This window comes from Mustela nigripes, chromosome 2 (genome assembly GCF_022355385.1).
Source record: "Mustela nigripes isolate SB6536 chromosome 2, MUSNIG.SB6536, whole genome shotgun sequence".
Classification (NCBI taxonomy): Eukaryota; Metazoa; Chordata; class Mammalia; order Carnivora; family Mustelidae; genus Mustela; species Mustela nigripes.
Window position 1 is genome coordinate 88,246,859 of NC_081558.1, and position 18,367 is coordinate 88,265,225.

The 18,367-nt window shown below is 36.8% G+C and overlaps 1 protein-coding gene and 1 pseudogene across 6 annotated transcripts in view; both read left to right on the forward strand.

Annotated features, from left to right (window-relative positions):
• NEK11 (NIMA related kinase 11) overlaps positions 1 to 18,367 on the forward strand; it is a 245,163-nt gene that overhangs the window by 58,351 nt on the left and 168,445 nt on the right. For all 6 annotated transcript variants that reach the window (XM_059390919.1, XM_059390921.1, XM_059390918.1 and 3 more), the window contains one exon: positions 9,123 to 9,241. In XM_059390919.1, the coding sequence (XP_059246902.1) occupies positions 9,123 to 9,241 (119 nt within the window). The remainder of the gene's footprint in view (positions 1 to 9,122; positions 9,242 to 18,367) is intronic.
• LOC132009975 (high mobility group protein B1-like) lies at positions 2,871 to 3,513 on the forward strand (annotated as a pseudogene).

Sequence of the window (18,367 nt, forward strand, 5' to 3'; positions counted from 1 at the left end):
GAGAAGAAGAAGAAGAAGAAGAAGAAGGAAAGAATATAACTATGTGAAGTATTAGATTTGTCAATTAACTTGAATGTAGTGATCATCTCACAATTCATACATACCTGTGTATTTCGTTTTCTTGGCTTATTCTCATATATTCTGTATATTTATCTCCAGTTATACATAAAGACAGAAACACATGTCTACTAGTTTGCACACACATGGATATTTTAATATGTTGATGATGTTATTATTTTATTTCACTCACTCAGAGACTGGGTAGGGTTTGAAAATAGTGGAAAGTGTGTGGACTTTGTCATCACACTGACTTCTGTTCAAATCTTGGTCCATTTCCTTGAGCAAGTTATTTCATCTCTCTGATCTTTTTCTGATATTAAGATAGTGTAACAACACCTCTTTTGTTAGGTTTTTTAGGAGTTTGAAATAGTGAGTATTTAAAAATTGGCTGTCAGAGCTTTGCACCTAGTAGATTGTCAATAATGGAAGTTATGATTATAATTGTTTCTACTCCTGTCTTCCCTTTCCAGTTGTTTTCTAGAAGGCAAGTTCTGAGTCTGACTTGTAGTTGGTAGGATGATTCATGTGGGAAGGAGGAAACATGCAAATTCTTAAACACTAATGGGTCTGATAGCAATTTTCAAGCGATTACTTGCCAAGGATCTGTTTGTACTGTAAAAAATAAAATTTGAAATTTTCGCTTATGTTTCTTATTTATGTAAAACTTCTTAAATGAATCAAGTAAGTAGGCTGAGTTTTATAATCTTGAACCTCTAGTAGGTGTCAGTACACTCTTGCAAGTGAATTTGGCAATGACATGTCTCATAAAGCTACTGTTGATTATCCTGTGTCTGGGACTACTTCCATCCAAATTGGTTTTTTCATGGTTGAGAGAGATTCTTGGTATATTGATTATTGTGACGTTGATCAGTGACCATCTGCCTTAGTCTATTCAGGCTGCTATAACAATATACCATAGACTGACTGGTTTCTAAACAACAGAAACTTATTTCTCATGGTTCTGAAGGCTTGACATCTGAGATCAAGATTCTGGCAGATTTGGTGTCTGTGAAGGCCAGATTTCTGGTTTGTAGACAGTTGGTCATCTTCTTGCTGTGTCCTCACATGGTAGTAGGGGTGAGGGAGTTCTCTGGGGTCTCCTTTATAAAGCCACTAATTTTATTCATGAGCCTCACTCTCCTGATCTAATCATTTCCCAATATCCGCCCCCCCCCCGACTATCATACTGGGGTTAAGATTTCTACATAGGTATTCTGGGGGGACATTCAGTCTATAGCACCATCCTTCCCAGTGTGAGCTCCAGGTGTCCACATATCAGGGCTGTCTTTAGGGCCTGCTTTGCTGGGATTGCTGCTGACTGAGGGAACTAAGCATTATCTTTAGAGAGGTTGGTCCCATCAGGGTTCTCTGTTATCTGGGCAGCTCCATCCTGGAGTAGGTAGGCCTTCCTGAATTTGCTCTGTGCCAATTCTATAGGTCTAGACTTTATTCAGGTAGGGAAGGTTGTAAATCACGTGAGTATCTCATGATTTTATAGACCTGACTGATCTACTTATGATTTTTAAGTACCAAAATAAAGTAATATGATTTGTCCTACCTACTTTCTTTGTTTAAACTATGAAATATTTTAACCTTTTAACAGCAAAGTTAAAAAGTAAGGCCATTGACTTTTACTTAAAATTGTTAATGTAAAAATTGAAAAGTGAAACTAGTTTTATTAAAAGATTTGTACTAATGCATTAAATATAAAGCAGTTCATAAACTCAGTAGAACTTAACCGCATCTGGGGTATAGCTTTAGCTGACATATGACTTTATATAAATATAACTCTTCAAAAACAGGATCAGAATAATCCACTTCAAATACTTTATTTTAAAAACAACCCATTGATTTATAGATAAAAATAAGTTCTACCATTTTATTCTTATCCATGCATATTTGCCTCAACAGGAAGAACACTTACTCTGAAAAAATTTGGAAAAAGAAATTAGCAACTAAACTCAGGAATTCTCATTTATATTATGAGACATAAACATCATGATACTACATGCCATTATTTAGTACCTATATCGAAACTGGATTTTCTTATTTTGCTCTTAAGAGCATGGTGTGGCCTCCATTTCTCCCACTTTTATGTACTCCATTACAGTGAACTTCCAAAATTCTAAGGAAATGTCTTTGGGTTCTATAATGACAGATGATCTCCTTCCCTGCCCTTCTCACTTTCATTTTTTGGTGTTTTCTTTAGTAATGCCACAGGCTTTTAAAAATGTATCATTATAAAATGATTCTTATTGAACCCTGACTGTCCCAAATACAGCTTTTGCCTTTGGAATTTTTCAAACTATTGGGACAAATGTTTTCATTGATGGGTGAAATATTAGGTATAAATGGCCCATTCTTGTCATTATCTAGCAACATTTCCTTAAAGTGTGGTCTATGGGCTACCTGTCCCAGAGTCACTTAGAATACTTGTTTAAAATTACGGATTCTGGGACGCCTGGGTGGCTCAGTTGGTCAAGCAGCTGCCTTCGGCTCAGGTCATGATCCCAGCGTCCTGGGATCGAGTCCCGCATCGGGCTCCTTGCTCCACGGGGAGCCTGCTTCTCCCTCTGACTCTGTCTTCCACTCTGTCTGCCTGTGCTCGCTTTCGCTCGCGCTCTATCTCTGACAAATAAATAAATAAAATCTTTAAAAAAAAAAAAAATAAATAAAAAAAAAAATAAAATAAAATTACGGATTCTGACAGCCATTGCAGTACACTGAACTCCATAGAGGCAGTGCTGGGGTGAGTGAGAGCCAGGTGGGCATGGGGTGACTCTGTGCCCACCTGGCTAAAATAACTAAACATGGGTAGAAGAGATCCTAAGAAGTTGAGAGGCTAAATGTCATCATATGCATTCTTTGTGCAAACTTTCTGAAAGGAGCTCGAGATGAAGCACCCAGATGCTTGAGTCAGTTTCTCAGATGTGTCTAAGAAGTCCTCAGAGAGGTGGAGGGCCATGTCTGCTAAAGAGAAAGGAAAATTTGAAGACATGACAAAGGTGGACAAGGCCCATTATGAAAGACAAATGAAAACTTACATCCCCCTTAAAGGGGAAACAGAAAAAGAAGTTCAAGGATCCCAGTGCACCCAACAGGTCTCCTTTGGCCTTTTTCTTGTTTTGTTCTGAGTATTGGCCCAGAATCAAAGGAGTTTTGTTCTGAGTGTCACCCCCAAATCAAAGAACGTCTCGGCCTATCCATAGGTGACGTTGCAAAGAAACTGGGAAGGATGTGGAAAAACACTGCTGTAGATGACAAGCAGTCTCATGAAAAGAAGGCCTCTCAGCTGAAGGAAAACTATGAAAAGGAGATTTCTGCATACCATGCTCAAGGAAAGTCCAGTGCGGCAAAAATGGTGTCATCAAGGCCGCAAAAAGCAAGAAAAAGCAGAAAGACAAGGAAGATGAGGAAGAGGAGGAGGAGGAGGAAGAATATGTTGATGAATGAGTTGGTGTTGGCACAGTTTTTTTTCCTTGTCTATAAATCATGTAATGCTCCCTGTATACAGCTCACGCCTTTTAAAGAAAAAAATTGAAATATAAGTCTGGGTAAGATTTGTTTTTAAATTGTACAGTCTGTACAGTGGGTTTTTTGTTTTAGTTTAAGTTTTTTTTCTTGTTGTTGTTTGCTTATCTTTGTACAGTTAACACATTCCAGAATGTCTTTCGACAGCCCTGTCATGGTGGTCTTTCTGTGGCCACTAACTTTGCCTGTTATAGTGTGGACGTGGGGAATTGGCATAGATATTTAAAGCGGGTTCTGGTTGGTGCACAGCACAAATTAGTTATATATGGAAATGGTAGTTTTTCTTTTCTTTCCTTTTTAAGATTTTATTTTTTTAAGTAATCTCTACTCCCAACATATGGCTTGAACTCACAACCTTAAGATCCAGAATTTCATCTACCTGCTGAGCCAGTTGGGCATTCCCAGGGATGACAGTTTATTCATCTTCAGTTGTCTCTGATGCAGCTTGTACGAAATCACTGCTGTTTTGTTAACTAAAAACCACTCTGTAACTGCAAGGAAAAAAAAGTTGCAACTGTTTTGTTAACATACTGAATGCTTCTAAGTGAGTACCACTTGTTTTAATAAAAAATTTTTTAAAAATACAGATTCCATTGTCCTCTCCAGGCTTCCTGAACCAGAGTCTCTGTTGATGTGGTGCAGGAGTATACCTTTTAGACAAGCAACATGGATGATTCTGATGCCTGCTGACATTTGAGATCCTCTGGAAGGATGTATTAGAAGCTTGTTTAAAGGTGACAAAGAGTGTAACAGAACAGCATTTTAAGATGTCAACCAAGCAAATTAATAAGGGGCAGCTTTTTTATTTTAAAATGAAGTGGAGCAGAACAATTTTTCAAGCTTCTTCCAGCCCTAAAATCCTGAGATTATTTTGTCCTTTGTGTACACTCTGAATGTTGCCTACACAAAGGCCTCTGAGAATGTTCTACTTTAGCCTTTTAAACCGGTTATAAGGGCTTCTGTAGATGACTTTAAAAAAAAAAAAACCAGCAACAACACAGATTAACTTTTTTTAATTAAATGCTTTTAGGATTTAAAAGTTTTTAATGGAATCAAAGAGAGTGTTTAGAAACTGTGTTTGAGTTTTTCTTCATTTCTTCAAGGTCTCGGCATTTCAAAATCAATCTCATGTTGGCTAATTGGGATGGGGGAGGGAGGAGATGCCATTAACCCATCAAATGATATATTTTGGGTAACAGATTTTCAGAACTTCAGAAGTTAACATCAAAGCCTTATTTACAACTTTCAAGGAGTGATGTTAGTGAAAGAAAGCATTTTCTATGAAAAATGGAGACTTAGGGCCACATTAATAATGGTTTAAGTCAAAGTCAGTATTCTTCACTAAAGGTTTTTTTTTAATAACACTTTTTCAAAGATTTTATCTATTTATGTGATAGAGAAAGAGAGAGAGAGATCACAAGTAGGCAGAGAGGCAGGCAGAGAGAGAGGGGGAAGCAGGCTCCCTGCCGAGCAGAGAGCCCTATGTGGGGCTCAATCCCAGGACCCTGACATCATGACCTGAGCTGAAGGCAGAGGCTTAACCCACTGAGCCACTCAGGGCCTCTAAAGTTTTTGTTTTTTAAGATTTTATTTATTTTTGAGAGAGAGCACAGAAGAAGGGGCAGAGGGAGAAACAGACACCCTGCTGATCAGGGAACCTGATGTGGGGCTCATCCCAGGACCCTGGGATCATGACCTGAGCCAAAGGCAGACACTTAACTGAGCCACCCAGGCACCCATCACTAAAGTTTTTTTTTTAGCAATAAGTGTCATCATTAAATATTTCTCAAAGAAAAAATTAAGAAAAAATGAGCGTATAGATATTACAATAAGAACTTAAACTGAGGTATGACATTTTATCAAAAACATTTGATTTTTACATTGAAGATGGCTTAAAGAGAGTCATAAATGCTTCTCATACTGCTGAGTTAAAATAAGACTGCTTCACACAAAAAATTGTATTTCTCTTGTTATATAAAAGCATAATTTGTTATCTTAATCTGCGAGTGTCTTGATTACCCAATTTAAATCCTAAGAAAATAGTCTACAGAGTATTTATTAAGAACAAAATACAAAGGAAATACTTTTTTTAGAGATAAATGTTCAACATGAAAATTGCAGAGGCAGTAACTTGAGGAAGATGAGACCCAGCTCTCTGATTAATCTTTTGGCTATCTTGTCGAGTAAACACATTCCTTGCTTAATATTAGGAACTGGTTCATTTCTCCTTATAGTTCTGCTCAGAGAGCAAGAGGCAATTTGTGTAATATCCTTTTGTCATGTCACTTTGAGGCCCACTATTGAAGAACCTGTTGTTGTTGTTTTTTTAATAATCTACATATAAGGGCGCCTGGGTGGCTCAGTGGGTTAAGCCTCTGCCTTAGGCTCAGGTCATGATCCCAGGGTGCTGGGATCGAGCCCTGCATTGGGCTCTCTGCTCTGCGGGGAGCCTGCTTCCTCCTCTCTCTCTGCCTGCCTCTCTGCCTACTTGTGATCTCTATCTTTCAAATAAATAAATCTTTTAAAAAAATCTACATATATATTTATTTAGTCGTGGGAAATTGTGTGCATACTTACTATCAATGCAGGAAACAGGTAAGCAAGTTCTGGTCACCACTTGGGAGAGCATTAGGAGCTACTTGTCAGACTAACACTAAATGTCACCCCAGGGAGTATGCTCCCATTATGGCAAGATAACTCACAGAGAACATAATTCTGCTCACTCGCAAAGAAAACAATACCAAAGCTAATACAAATATGTAAAATTCATATTTCTTTAATTTGTTGGGGATAAATTCTGGAAAAGAATGCTATTTTTTTTTTTAAGATTTTATTTATTTATCAGAGAGAGAGGGGGGAGAGAGCGAGCACAGGCAGACAGAATGGCAGGCAGAAGCAGAGGGAGAAGCAGGCTCCCTGCTGAGCAAGGAGCCCAATGTGGAACTCGATCCCAGGACGCTGGGATCATGACCTGAGCCGAAGGCAGCTGCTTAACTGCTTAACCAACTGAGCCACCCAGGCGTCCCAAGACTGCTATTTTAATAAACAAATTTGTCCAATTTAGTGTAATAACACTAAATTGGGGTATGCAAAAAGCTGTTTTCATAGGGACAACTGTACTTATGTATGACCTTTCTAAAGTAAGAAACATTAGTTTGAAGCAGACAGCTTCATTGATATTTCTATAAGTTTTTTCCTTTTTCCTTCTTTTTCTTCTTTCCCTCTTCCTTTCCTCCTGGCTCCCTCCCTCCCTTCCTTCCTTCCTTCTTCCCTCCCTCCATCCATTTATCTGTCCATCCATACATCTCATCTGAAGCTATTCAGGAAGGACACAGCAACATGTATATAATTACTTTTCTGACAGTGGGGATATTTTATCATATTCAGAAAATCTAAATGTAATATTGAAAGGATATCTGGTTTGTTTTTTTGTTTTGTTTTGTTTTAAAATTTGTGTGCATGTATGTGTGTGTGAGAGAGAGGAAGATCCTCTTGGATACAAGAGGAAACCTGGATTGAAAAATATATACACTTATAGCGCTCACCTTTTATCAGAAGGGCTTTTGTGTCTACTTCACAGGATATTGTCAAAAATTGTTTTGTGCGATTTATAGAAGCATTGTGATGTATAACTTGTATGGGCCAATAGGACCTTGATAAACTCTAGGATCAAAAAGAGGGGAAGGCTATAAATGTAGGTTTGGAGAATGAGAAGAAAATGACAGTCTTTTTGACAATGAGTCAAATATTTGATTCACTGTATCTTTGAGTTCCATCAAGCTTTGATCTCCTTGGCCCAGAAAATCCAGCAGCAAACTGAATGTGAGCTAGGGTACAATTTGAAGGTTTGCTATGCCATTTTTGACTTGTCATGCCCTTGTGGAAGGTTAGAATGTGCAAGGCAAATATTTGCATATTGCACTGAGAGGAAATAAAAAATGCATTACAAGTGAGTAAGTTAGTTGACCTAATGTTTAATTAGAAGTAGTTTTCCTTTGATTGTTTCATTGCCTATAAATGTTTCTCCTTTTCATTTAATAAGGAAAATTCTGTCAGGAAGTCTGTAAGTAGCTTAATGTTTGGCTCTTATGTTCCTTAGGGATGTGGCTTAGTACTTCTCTTCTCTCATGGGGCTGTGTTGTTGGCATCCCCTAAAGACTAAAAACACTTGCATTTCACTCATTTTTTCTTCAGAGGCACACTTCTGGAATTGCATTTACTTGTCCGGTGTTTAAGGTAAAGGGGATCAGATATAGTGCTTCTCAAGAGAATTTAACATTTTGCATACTCATTTCTATGGTAGGTGAAATACATTAATATAAGCATAATCAGAAGGGGTCTTATCAGACACTGTCAGGCAATTTTAGATGTTTGTCATTGTGCTCATGATTCATTTTTGGCACCAAGTATTACTCCATCATCGGTGAGTGGGAGGACAGACTGACTAAATGTTTAAATGATGTGTTTGGAACCCACATAAATCAAACATTGCTGTATTCCTGGGAATTTTTCTGTAGTTAAATAGACAAAAAGAAAGTTAAGTCATCCAAGACACACGTTAGTCTGGACATGCCAAACTGAAAAGAATCAAATTCGAGCATCCAGTGCCATATTTATAATGTAAGGACTGACATAGTTTCACCAGAACATCATCACGTTATATTAAATTAATATCATTTATTTGAGTTTTACTGGATTTATATTTTTACTTTGTATATATGTCAGGCTTCTACAGTTATATAAAATTTTAAGTATAAGGAAAGTCATTCTTAGTTTTATGTGGGTACATGTAAATATGTGATATAATATAATGTAACGAAAATAATTTTTAGGTAATATTTAAATAATGTAATAAAAATAACACCCTTTAGAAGAGCTTTTGTCCTTGAATGATGTCAAAGATTAACACAGTGGGCATTACTTAAAATGGTAAAGACAGAGTTTATTCGGTATCTGCCCGTCGGGGATAGACCTGAGCTCTTTCTGGTTGTGCGTGTATTTTGATAAGTGCATAGGGGACTGGACCATGAAAAGGGAGACTGGAAGAAGGGGGAAAATGGTGGGGGCCTGAGCAGAGTCAGGGAAAAGAAAAAGAACAGAAAGCAGAAAAGGGGTTGGTTCATGTGTGTCTGGGCTAGCTAACTGGCATTAATTCAAGTGAGGCCCCTACCCTTCCACAGATACCAGGACAGAGGTGTGGGCTGCAACAAATAATAAATTCTTGTGGCAACCATAAGTCTTCTCAGGCAGACACTTTAAGAGAGGCTAGTGTCACCCTAGGGATGTGGCCTTGAGTTATTAGAAGTGTGCTCAAGTGTTTCTAACCCAAGGTTGAGGCCTATTTGAGAAGAGGGCTCAGAGGAGACTGGCTAGAGTTTGGTCAAGGAGAGACTATAAGTTCCAGCGTGGCAGTACATACTCACTTTCTTGTGATAAATAGTCACTGCTGTGTGTTAACTGTTGTATAAAGAACTTGATTTTAAAATCGTAACTGAAGGAAAAATATGAAAAATTATGCTGTTGTGTTTCAGGGCCGTGATCTGGACTGTAAAATTCAGGAATATAAGGAAGCTGGCAAAACCTTTCTGGAAAGTCAAATAATAGAATGGTTTATCCAGCTGTTACTAGGAGTTGACTACATGCATGAAAGGTATGTGCATTTTTTACTGATGGACACGATTTTGACAGTCATGTCTGAACTTGAAAAATGAATTTCTGGGAGTGGAACTGAAAGGAAGCAAGTCCAGAGGTAAATGACTATAGTTAAACAGCTACACAATATGCTTTTCCATGAGGAAACTGTTGAATGATTCAGTATAGAAGATTTACTTGAACAGTCATTTTTTGTTGTTCTAGAAATCAAGTTGGCATTGAATACAAGACAGAAACTTGTCTTAAACATATTTTCATATATCTGATCATATCCTGTGATTGTAAGCAATTCTCAGATACCTTTTGCATGCTATGAATTTATTATATCTTTCAACAGGCTTGAGCTATTAATACCTAGCATGCTCTAAATGAATTTCATGGAATGAATTTAGAATGTGTCAGTGTCACATCCCAGCAGAAGCTAAGTGATTGAGGCAGAAGATACTCTTGGGCCTCAGAGAAACAGACCAAAAGTCAGTCTTGACATGAAATATCTGATAGAGAAGGTCAAAGTATGTTTTATGAGTTCAGTTGTCTGTAATTTGCAATTATAATCTCTGCCTTCAACATGTATTTTAAAACTTTTAATTGTAAAAAAAAAAAAATTAAAAAAATGCTCTTTTTTTTTTAACCTTTTTCCTTCTTTTTTTTAAATTTTTTTTTATTTTTTTTTTAATTTTTTATTTTTGATAAACATATATTTTTATCCCCAGGGGTACAGGTCTGTGAATCACCAGGTTTACACACTTCACAGCACTCACCAAATCACATATAAAAAAATACTCTTAATTGTATTTTCCATAGGTCAAAAGTAATAATTTTTGGATGTTTTAGAGACCCATAACATGGTATGACCACATTTGAAAAGATGAGGATACAGAGACAAATGTAGATATTATGAGATGTCCATAGTACATCTTTCAGTTTAGGATTGTGTACAACATTGTTCTTGAACGAGGGTTGAAATTTAGAGAGTACATCAAGGTGTGGCTGTCCATGGATGTCAGATAGCTCAAATGTGTTGCCTGTTTTTCCTCAGTAACCAGATGATACTGAGCTTTGCCATGTATCTTCTAAACACATGCTGGATGATACAGATAGGCTCTAATTTTTTGACAATTCAGAGCAATCTAAGAAACAGTGATAAAAGAATAACAAATAATCTGTTAATATACTACCCAAAGCTGCCAAATGTAGGATATATGTGTATACAGCTATATTGGAATTTATTTTCTTTCCTTTACTATTTTATAGCATGTTTGTTAGCTAATACATAAAAAAATATAAATATGTATATGTTACATATGTATATATCACCTTCACATATAAAAGTGACAAGTTCTGTGTTCTAGGTCAAATATATAAAACTGAAATCTAGTTGGAACCCAAACATTTGCAATAAACGTGGTGTGTTCAATAGTTCAAGTAAATGAGTTTAAAATAATCCTTCAAAGAGAGGATTAGAATATTTTTTTAATCTTTCAGCATTTTAAGAAATGCATTAAATAGAGCTAAATGGATATTTGTGTATCTGTGTTCTTGAAATACTCTCCTTTGTGATTCAGGTAATAAGTGATGGTGCTTATTTATTATGTTATTGGAACCAATTATTGTAAAGGTTTTCTGTTTAGACAGAGAAATTTCAATTTTATACCTAAGTTCATTTATTCATTTATTAATTAGAGATAATTAAAAATAAGGCCTAACCTTCAAGAGCTGTTAGTAAACTAGCAGAGATAAAACATGTACCCAAGGAGCACTTGGATGGTTCAGTGGGTTAAGCCTCTGCCTTCAGCTCAGGTCATGATCTCAGGGTTCTGGGATCGAGCCCCGCATAAAAAAGAAAAAAAAAGTATCCAAATAACTATAAACCCTATAGCCTAGTGGCTATACCAGCTGCAGAGTTTCTGCTACACATTTTATAGCCCTGGGCAAGCTGCTGAGCCTCTCTGAACCTTTGTTTTCTCATCTATAAAATAGGGATAATAATAAGACTCTCCCTTCCTTCTTATAGGACTATAGGGAATATTCATTGAGATGTTATACATTTAAAAAGTTTGCAATCTGTTAAGTGCTCTTTAAGCGTTGTTGTTTGTGGTTGTAACTTAATGTAGAAATGAAAGCATAGCCACCAGAAGGGCAAATGAAACAAAACAAAAACAAAAAAAACCCTCTAATAAAAACAGTGCTGATAAGGAATTGGAGCTACTGAAACTTTACATTGCTGGTATAATAGCTTTAGAAAAATATTTCCAAACCTAACATTCAAATACCCTGTGACCTAGTAATTCTTTTCCTGAGATGAAAAATGAGCACCTGTCTCTAGCAAGAGACATGCACAAAATTCTGTAGCAGTGTTATTTGTAATAGCTAAAACACTGAGAATTGTCCATTTAGAATAGAACGGTTAAATAAGTTGTGGTATAGTCTTATAATGGAATACTACTCTGCAGTAAAAGAACATATAACTGATATGCCTGACTGGATGACTCTCAGAGACATGATGGGTGAAAGAAGCCAAATGCAGAAGAGTGCATGCTGTGTGATTCCATTTACATCAAATTCAAAAACAGGCAAAACTAATCTGAAATTAACCCAATCTCAGAAGAGAGATTAACCTTTGAAGGGGATTTTGACGGGAAGGGGGCACAAAGAATCTTCTGGGATGCTGGAAGTGTTCTATATCTTGACCCAAATGGATGATTACAAAGGTGATAAATTCATCAAATTTAAGATTTATGTATTTTAATGTAAATTATACCTCAATTTTTAAAAAAGTGACAAAAACACCAAGAAAAGTATACTTTAAGTGCTAGAGATCAGAAGAGGGAGGTCAGAAAAAGGATAATAATGCTACTTGGGAAAATTAATGAAGGTCTTGGAAGAAATGACATTAGACCCAATGTAGGTTTTGAATAAGGTGAAAGATGAGTCTGAGCTTTCCAGGATTAAGGAACAGAGTTAGCAAAGGCACAGGGCTGAGAAATCATGGTACTTTTAGAGTGAATGATGAGTAGTTCAGTTGGAATGGCTCTTGGGGTACATGAATGAAGGTGTGAGGTAAGGTAGGTTGACATGAAGTTAAAAATGGCTTTATTTTGTTATAAAGTTAATAATGCCACAGAAACATTTTGAGTGGAACTATGATCAGAGCTTCAGGAAGATTGGTGATAAATTATAGAGGGGAGAGAAGGGAACTCAGAATATCAGTCTGAAACCTTTTATAATATCTTTGCATGAGGTTGTAGGACCTGAAACGATATGATAATAGTGAGCAGGACATGGAAGGATCACAGTTAAATTGATAAGCTCAAATGAGAGTTGAAATTACATGGATATATGGGATGTGATAAGAGAAGGTCAAGGATGAACCCAAGTTTCATCACCCAAGGGTGAGTGAGAAATTGGAAAGGTATGTGAAGCAATGGTGCTGAGTTTAATGGTGAATATTTTGGGTGAAATATGGAAAGAGAATGAGACAGGGAAAGAGGGAGAGAGAGGGGAAAAGAAGGAAGGAGAGGGAGGGAGAGAGGGAAGGAAAGCAAAAAGAAGGGAGGAAGGAAGAAGGAAGTTACTTAGTTACAAGTGAGGCCCTAGATACTGGGAAAACACCAAAACTTATTTGTTTGAATTCCTCCAATATCAGAACCTGGAAACAAAAACTGGGGATTGTAAGAAATTTATCTAGGAGGTGATTTCATGAAACAGACACCCGTCAGTGGGGAGAGTGAGTAAGATGGGGAAGTGAGAAGAACCATACAGGCCATATTATTGAGCTGGTTGCTGCTGTGGGAAGAGGGATATAGAGGCAACATTCTTCTATATGTTTTGGGTTTGGGGATCCTCTTTTTGCATTCTTTCAGAGCTTTTATGAAAATTCTTGTCCATATATAACTATTCTCTAGCACTATTATGAATTTCCTCTTCAAAAATTCCTCATATTTCTTGGAGTTTGGGTGGAAAGAGGGAGGTAGTTATCACTATCTAGATCAATTCTCTAGACTGTTTTTGTGAGGTTTTTTTGAATGTAATTGACACAAAATGTTACATTAGTTTCAGGTATATGACATAATGATTCTACAAGCTTATGCATTATACTCTGTTCACCACAAGCAATCTCCAGAATACTTTTTAAAAGGAAAAATTCTATGTGTTATTCTTGATCATAAGTGTGACATCTACTTTTAACTTCTGTTGGTTTTCAGTATTTAATTTGTTTAGGTCTAAATATGTCTCCTATAGAAAATAAACTGTCTCCTAGACAACATAGGAGAAATGGATAAATTCCTAGAAACATATAACCTACCAAAACAGAAGCAGGAAGAAATAGAAAATTTGAACAGACCAATTACCTACAAAGAAATTGAATCAGTAATTAAAAAACTCCTAACAAACAAAAGTCCAGGACCAGATAGCTTCATAGGTGAGTTTTACCAAACATTTAAAGAAGAGTTAATACCTATTCTTCTCAAACTTTTCCAAAAAAGGAAGGAAAATTTCCAAATTCATTCTGTTAGGCTAGCATTATCCTGATACCAAAACCAGATAAAGACATAACAAAAAAAGACAACTACAGGCCAATATCTCTGATGAACATAGATGCAAAAATCTTCAACAAAATATTAGCAGACTGAATCCAACATTACATTAAAACAAGTCACTCACCACGATCAAGTGGGATTTATTCTTGGGTTGCACTGGTGGCTCAGTATTCTCAGATCAGTCCGCGTGATACATCACATCACTAAGAGTAAGAAGAGAGGCGCCTGGGTGGGTTGAACCTCTGCCTTTGGCTCGGGTCGTGGTCTCAGGGTCCTGGGATTGAGTCCCACGTCGGGCTCTCTGCTTGGCGGGGGGGCCTGCTTTTTCCTCTCTCTCTCTGCCTGCCTCTCTGCCTACTTGTGATCTCTGTCTGTCAAATAAATAAATGAAATCTTTAAAAAAAATAAGAGAAAGAATAAAAACCATATGATCATTTCAATAGAGGCAGAAAAGGCATTGGACAAAGAACAACATTGATTCATGATAAAAACCCTTAATAAAGTAGGTTTAGAGGGAATATACCTCAATGTAATAAAAGCCTTATATGAAACACCAATGTCGTACTCAATGGTGAAAAACTGAGAGCTTTTCCCCTAAGGTCATGAATAAGACAAGGATGTCCACTCTCACCACTTTTTTAAAAAGATTTAATTTATTTATTTGAGAGAGAGAGAGCATGAGTATGCCAGGGGCGAGGGCAGAGAAAGAGAATCTCAAGCAGACTCCATGCTGAGCACGGAGCCTGATGCTCCACACTTGATCTCACGAGACTGAGATCATGACCTGAGCTGAAACCAAGAGTCGGACACTTAACTGAGCCACCCAGGCAGCCGCCCCCCTCACTTCACCACTGTTATGTAACATAGTGCTTGAAGTCCTAGCCACAGCAATCAGACAACAAAAAGAAATAAAGGACATACAAATTGGTAAGGAAGAAGTACAACTTTCACTGTTTGCAAATGACATGATACTATAATTAGAAACCCCAAAGACTCTACTAAAACACTACTAAAATTGATAAATGAATTCAGTGAAGTCAAGGATATAAAATCAATGTACGGGAATCTGTTGCATTTCTATATACCATTAATGAAGCAATAGAAAGAGAAATTAAGAAAACAATCCCATTTACAGTTGTACCCAAAATAAGATACCTAGGAATAAACCTAACCAAAGAGGTGGAAGACCAGTGCTCTGAAAACTATAAAACACTGATAAAAGAAATTGAAGAAAACACAAAGAAATGGAAAGACATTCCATGCTCATGGGTTGGAAGAACAAATATTGTTAAAAGGTCTGTGCTGTTCAATGCAATCTACACATTTAACATAATACCTGTCAAAATACCAACAACATTTTTTCACAGAACCATAACAAACAATTCTAAATTTGTATGGAACCATAGAAGACCCCAAATAGCCAGAGCAATCTTGAAAAAGAAAAACAAAGCTGGAGATATCACAGACTCCAATTTATATTACAAAACTGTAGTAATCAAAACAATATGTTACTGACATAAACATAGATCAATAGTACAGAATAGAAAGCCCGGAAATAAGCCCACAATTATATGATCAGTTAATCTTTGACAAAGGATAAAAGAATATCCAATGAGAAAAACATAGTCTCTTCAACAAATGGTGTCGGGAAAACTAGACAGTGACATGCAAAGAAATGAAGCTGGACCACTTTCCTCATCATACACAAAAATAAACTCAACATGGATTAAGGACCTAAATGTGAGACCTGAAATCATAAAAATCCTAGGTGAAAGCACAGGCAGTAATTTTTCTGACATCAGCTGTAACATCTTTCTGGCTCTGTCTCTTGAGGCAAGGGAAATAAAAGCAAAAATAAACTATTGGGATACTTCAAAATAAAAAGCTTCTGCCGACAACACTAAAAGGCAACCTATGGAATGGGAAAAAATATTTGCCTAAGACATATCTGATAAAGGGTTAGTATCCAGAATATATAAAGAGTTTATACAACTCAACACTCCAAAAACAAATAATCCAATTAAAAAATGAACATAAGACCTGAACCAATACTTCTCCAAAGAAAGACATACAGGTGGCCAACAGACACATGAAAAGATGCTCAATATCATTCATCATCAGAGAAATGCAGATCAAACCCACTGTAAGATATCACCTCACACCTGTCAGAATGGCTAAAATCAAAAACGCAAGAAATAATAAGTGTTGATGAGGATGTGGGGAAAAAGGAACCCTTATGCACTGTTGGTAGGAATGCAAACTGGTACAACTACTGTGGAAGACAGTGTGGAGGTTCCTCAAAAAATTAAATATAGAACTACCCTATGATCCAGTAATCGCGCTATTGAGTATTTACCCAGAGAACACAAAGATGCTAATTCGAAGGGATACATGCATCTCTATGTTTATTGCAGTATTATTTACAGTAGCCAAATTATGGAAGCAACCTAAGTGTCCTTTGATAGATGAATGGATAAAGAAGAAGTGGTGTATGTGTGTGTGCATGTGTACACAGTGGAATATTATTCAGCCATAAAAAGAATTGAAATCTTGCCACTTGCAACCACATGGATGGGTCTAGAAAGTATAATGCTAAGGAAATAAGCCAGTGAGAAAAAGACAAAGATCATAGGATTTCACTCATATGTGGAATTTAAGAAACTAAACAAAGGAGCAAAGGTAAAAAAAAAAGACAGAGAGAGAGAGAGACAAACCAAGAAACAGATTCTTAAATAAGGAGAGCACTATTTTTAATTTTTTTGAGGAATCTCCACAGTTTTCCAAAGTGGCTGTGCCAACTTGCATTCCCACCAACAGTGTAACAGGGTTCCCCTTTCTCCACATCCTCTCCAACACTTGTTGTTTACTGTCTTATTAATTTTGGCCATTCTAACTGGTGTAATTTAGTATCTCAATGTTGTTTTGATTTGAATTTCTGTTATGGCTAATGATGATGAACATTTTCTCATGTGTCTATTAACCATTTGTCAGTCTTCTTTGGAGAAGTGTCTGTTAATGTCTTCTGACCATTTTTTGACATAGTTATTTGCTTTTTGGGTGTTGAGTGTGAGGAGTTCGTTATAGATCTTGGATATCAGCCCTTTGTCTGTAATGTCATTTGCCAATATCTTCTCCCATTCTGTGGGTTGCCTCTTTGTTTTGTTGACTGTTTCCTTTGCTGTGCAAAAGCTTTTGATCTTGATGAAGTCCCAAAAGTTCATTTTCACTTTTGTTTCCTTTGCCTTTGGAGACATGTCTTGAATGAAGTTGCTGCTGTCAATGTCAAAGAAGTTACTGCATATATTCTCCTCTAGGATTTTGGTAGATTCCTGCCTCATGTTGAGGTCTTTCATCCATCTTGAGTTTATCTTTGTGTATGGTGTAAGAGAATGGTTGAGTTTCATTCTTCTATACATAGCTGTCCAGTTTTCCTAGCACAATGTATTGAAGAGAACTATCTTTTTTCCCCTGGATATGTTTTCCTGCTTTGTTGAAGACTATTTGGCCATAGAGTTGAGGGTGTATATCTGGACTGTCTACTCTCTACTCTGTTCCATTGTCCATATGTGTCTGTTATTGTGCCAGCAGCATGCTGTCTTAGTGATCACAGCTTTGTAGTAAAGCTTGAAATCAGGTAACATGATGCCCCAGCTTTGTTTTTCTTTTTCAACATTTCCTTAGTGATTCGGGGTCTTTTCTGCTTCCATAAACTGATGATTACCAGAGGGGAAGTGGGTGGGTGGGGCATGGGTGAAATAGATGATAGGAATTAAGAATGCACTTACTTTGATGAACACTGAGTAATACAAGGAATTGTTGAATCACTATATTGTATACCTGAAATGAATACTATATGTTAACTATACTGGAATTAAAATTTTAAAAAAATAATTAATTAAAAAAACTGTCTTAATTATCTGTTCTTAAGCAATTTCAATCCAAAAGAATGCTTCTGTTAACATATAGCATAGATATATAGAAATAATGATGTATAAAGCTAAGAATATTTGGTTTTACTAAAAGCTATCTTGAGAACAAGATGCTAAAACTCTTCCTGCTGCAAGAAGTCATGTTGTATGAACAAAAAACTTTAATCTCAGTGGCTTACAATGCCAGTTTCTTGCTCATGTCACATTTTGGCTGCTACAGATCAGCTGTGAGTCAGCTCTCCCTGTCCTGTCATTCAAGTATCGAAACTGAAGGAGCACCTCCCATGTGGGATATGCGTTTATCATGGCAGAGAGAAAAGCAAGAGAGTTAGCAGAAACACTCAATGGCTCTTAAAGGTCCTGCTCAAACATGACAGTCACCCCATCTGCTCACATACTATTGACCAGAGCAAGTCACATGACCAAACCCAATGTCAGAAGAGTAGGAGAGCTTATTCTTCCTGAAGGAACACTAACTGCAAGTCACAAGAGGTGTGACTATTTGGGAACAGGAATTTAGCTACCACAATGCTTCATTTAGCTTTCAAATCAAATCTTTCAAACCATAGCCAATATGGACTATAGTATATATTAAAATGTATTTTGAAGAGATTGCCTTGGAAACAACACATCTGAAGAAGTTACGTTTTGCTC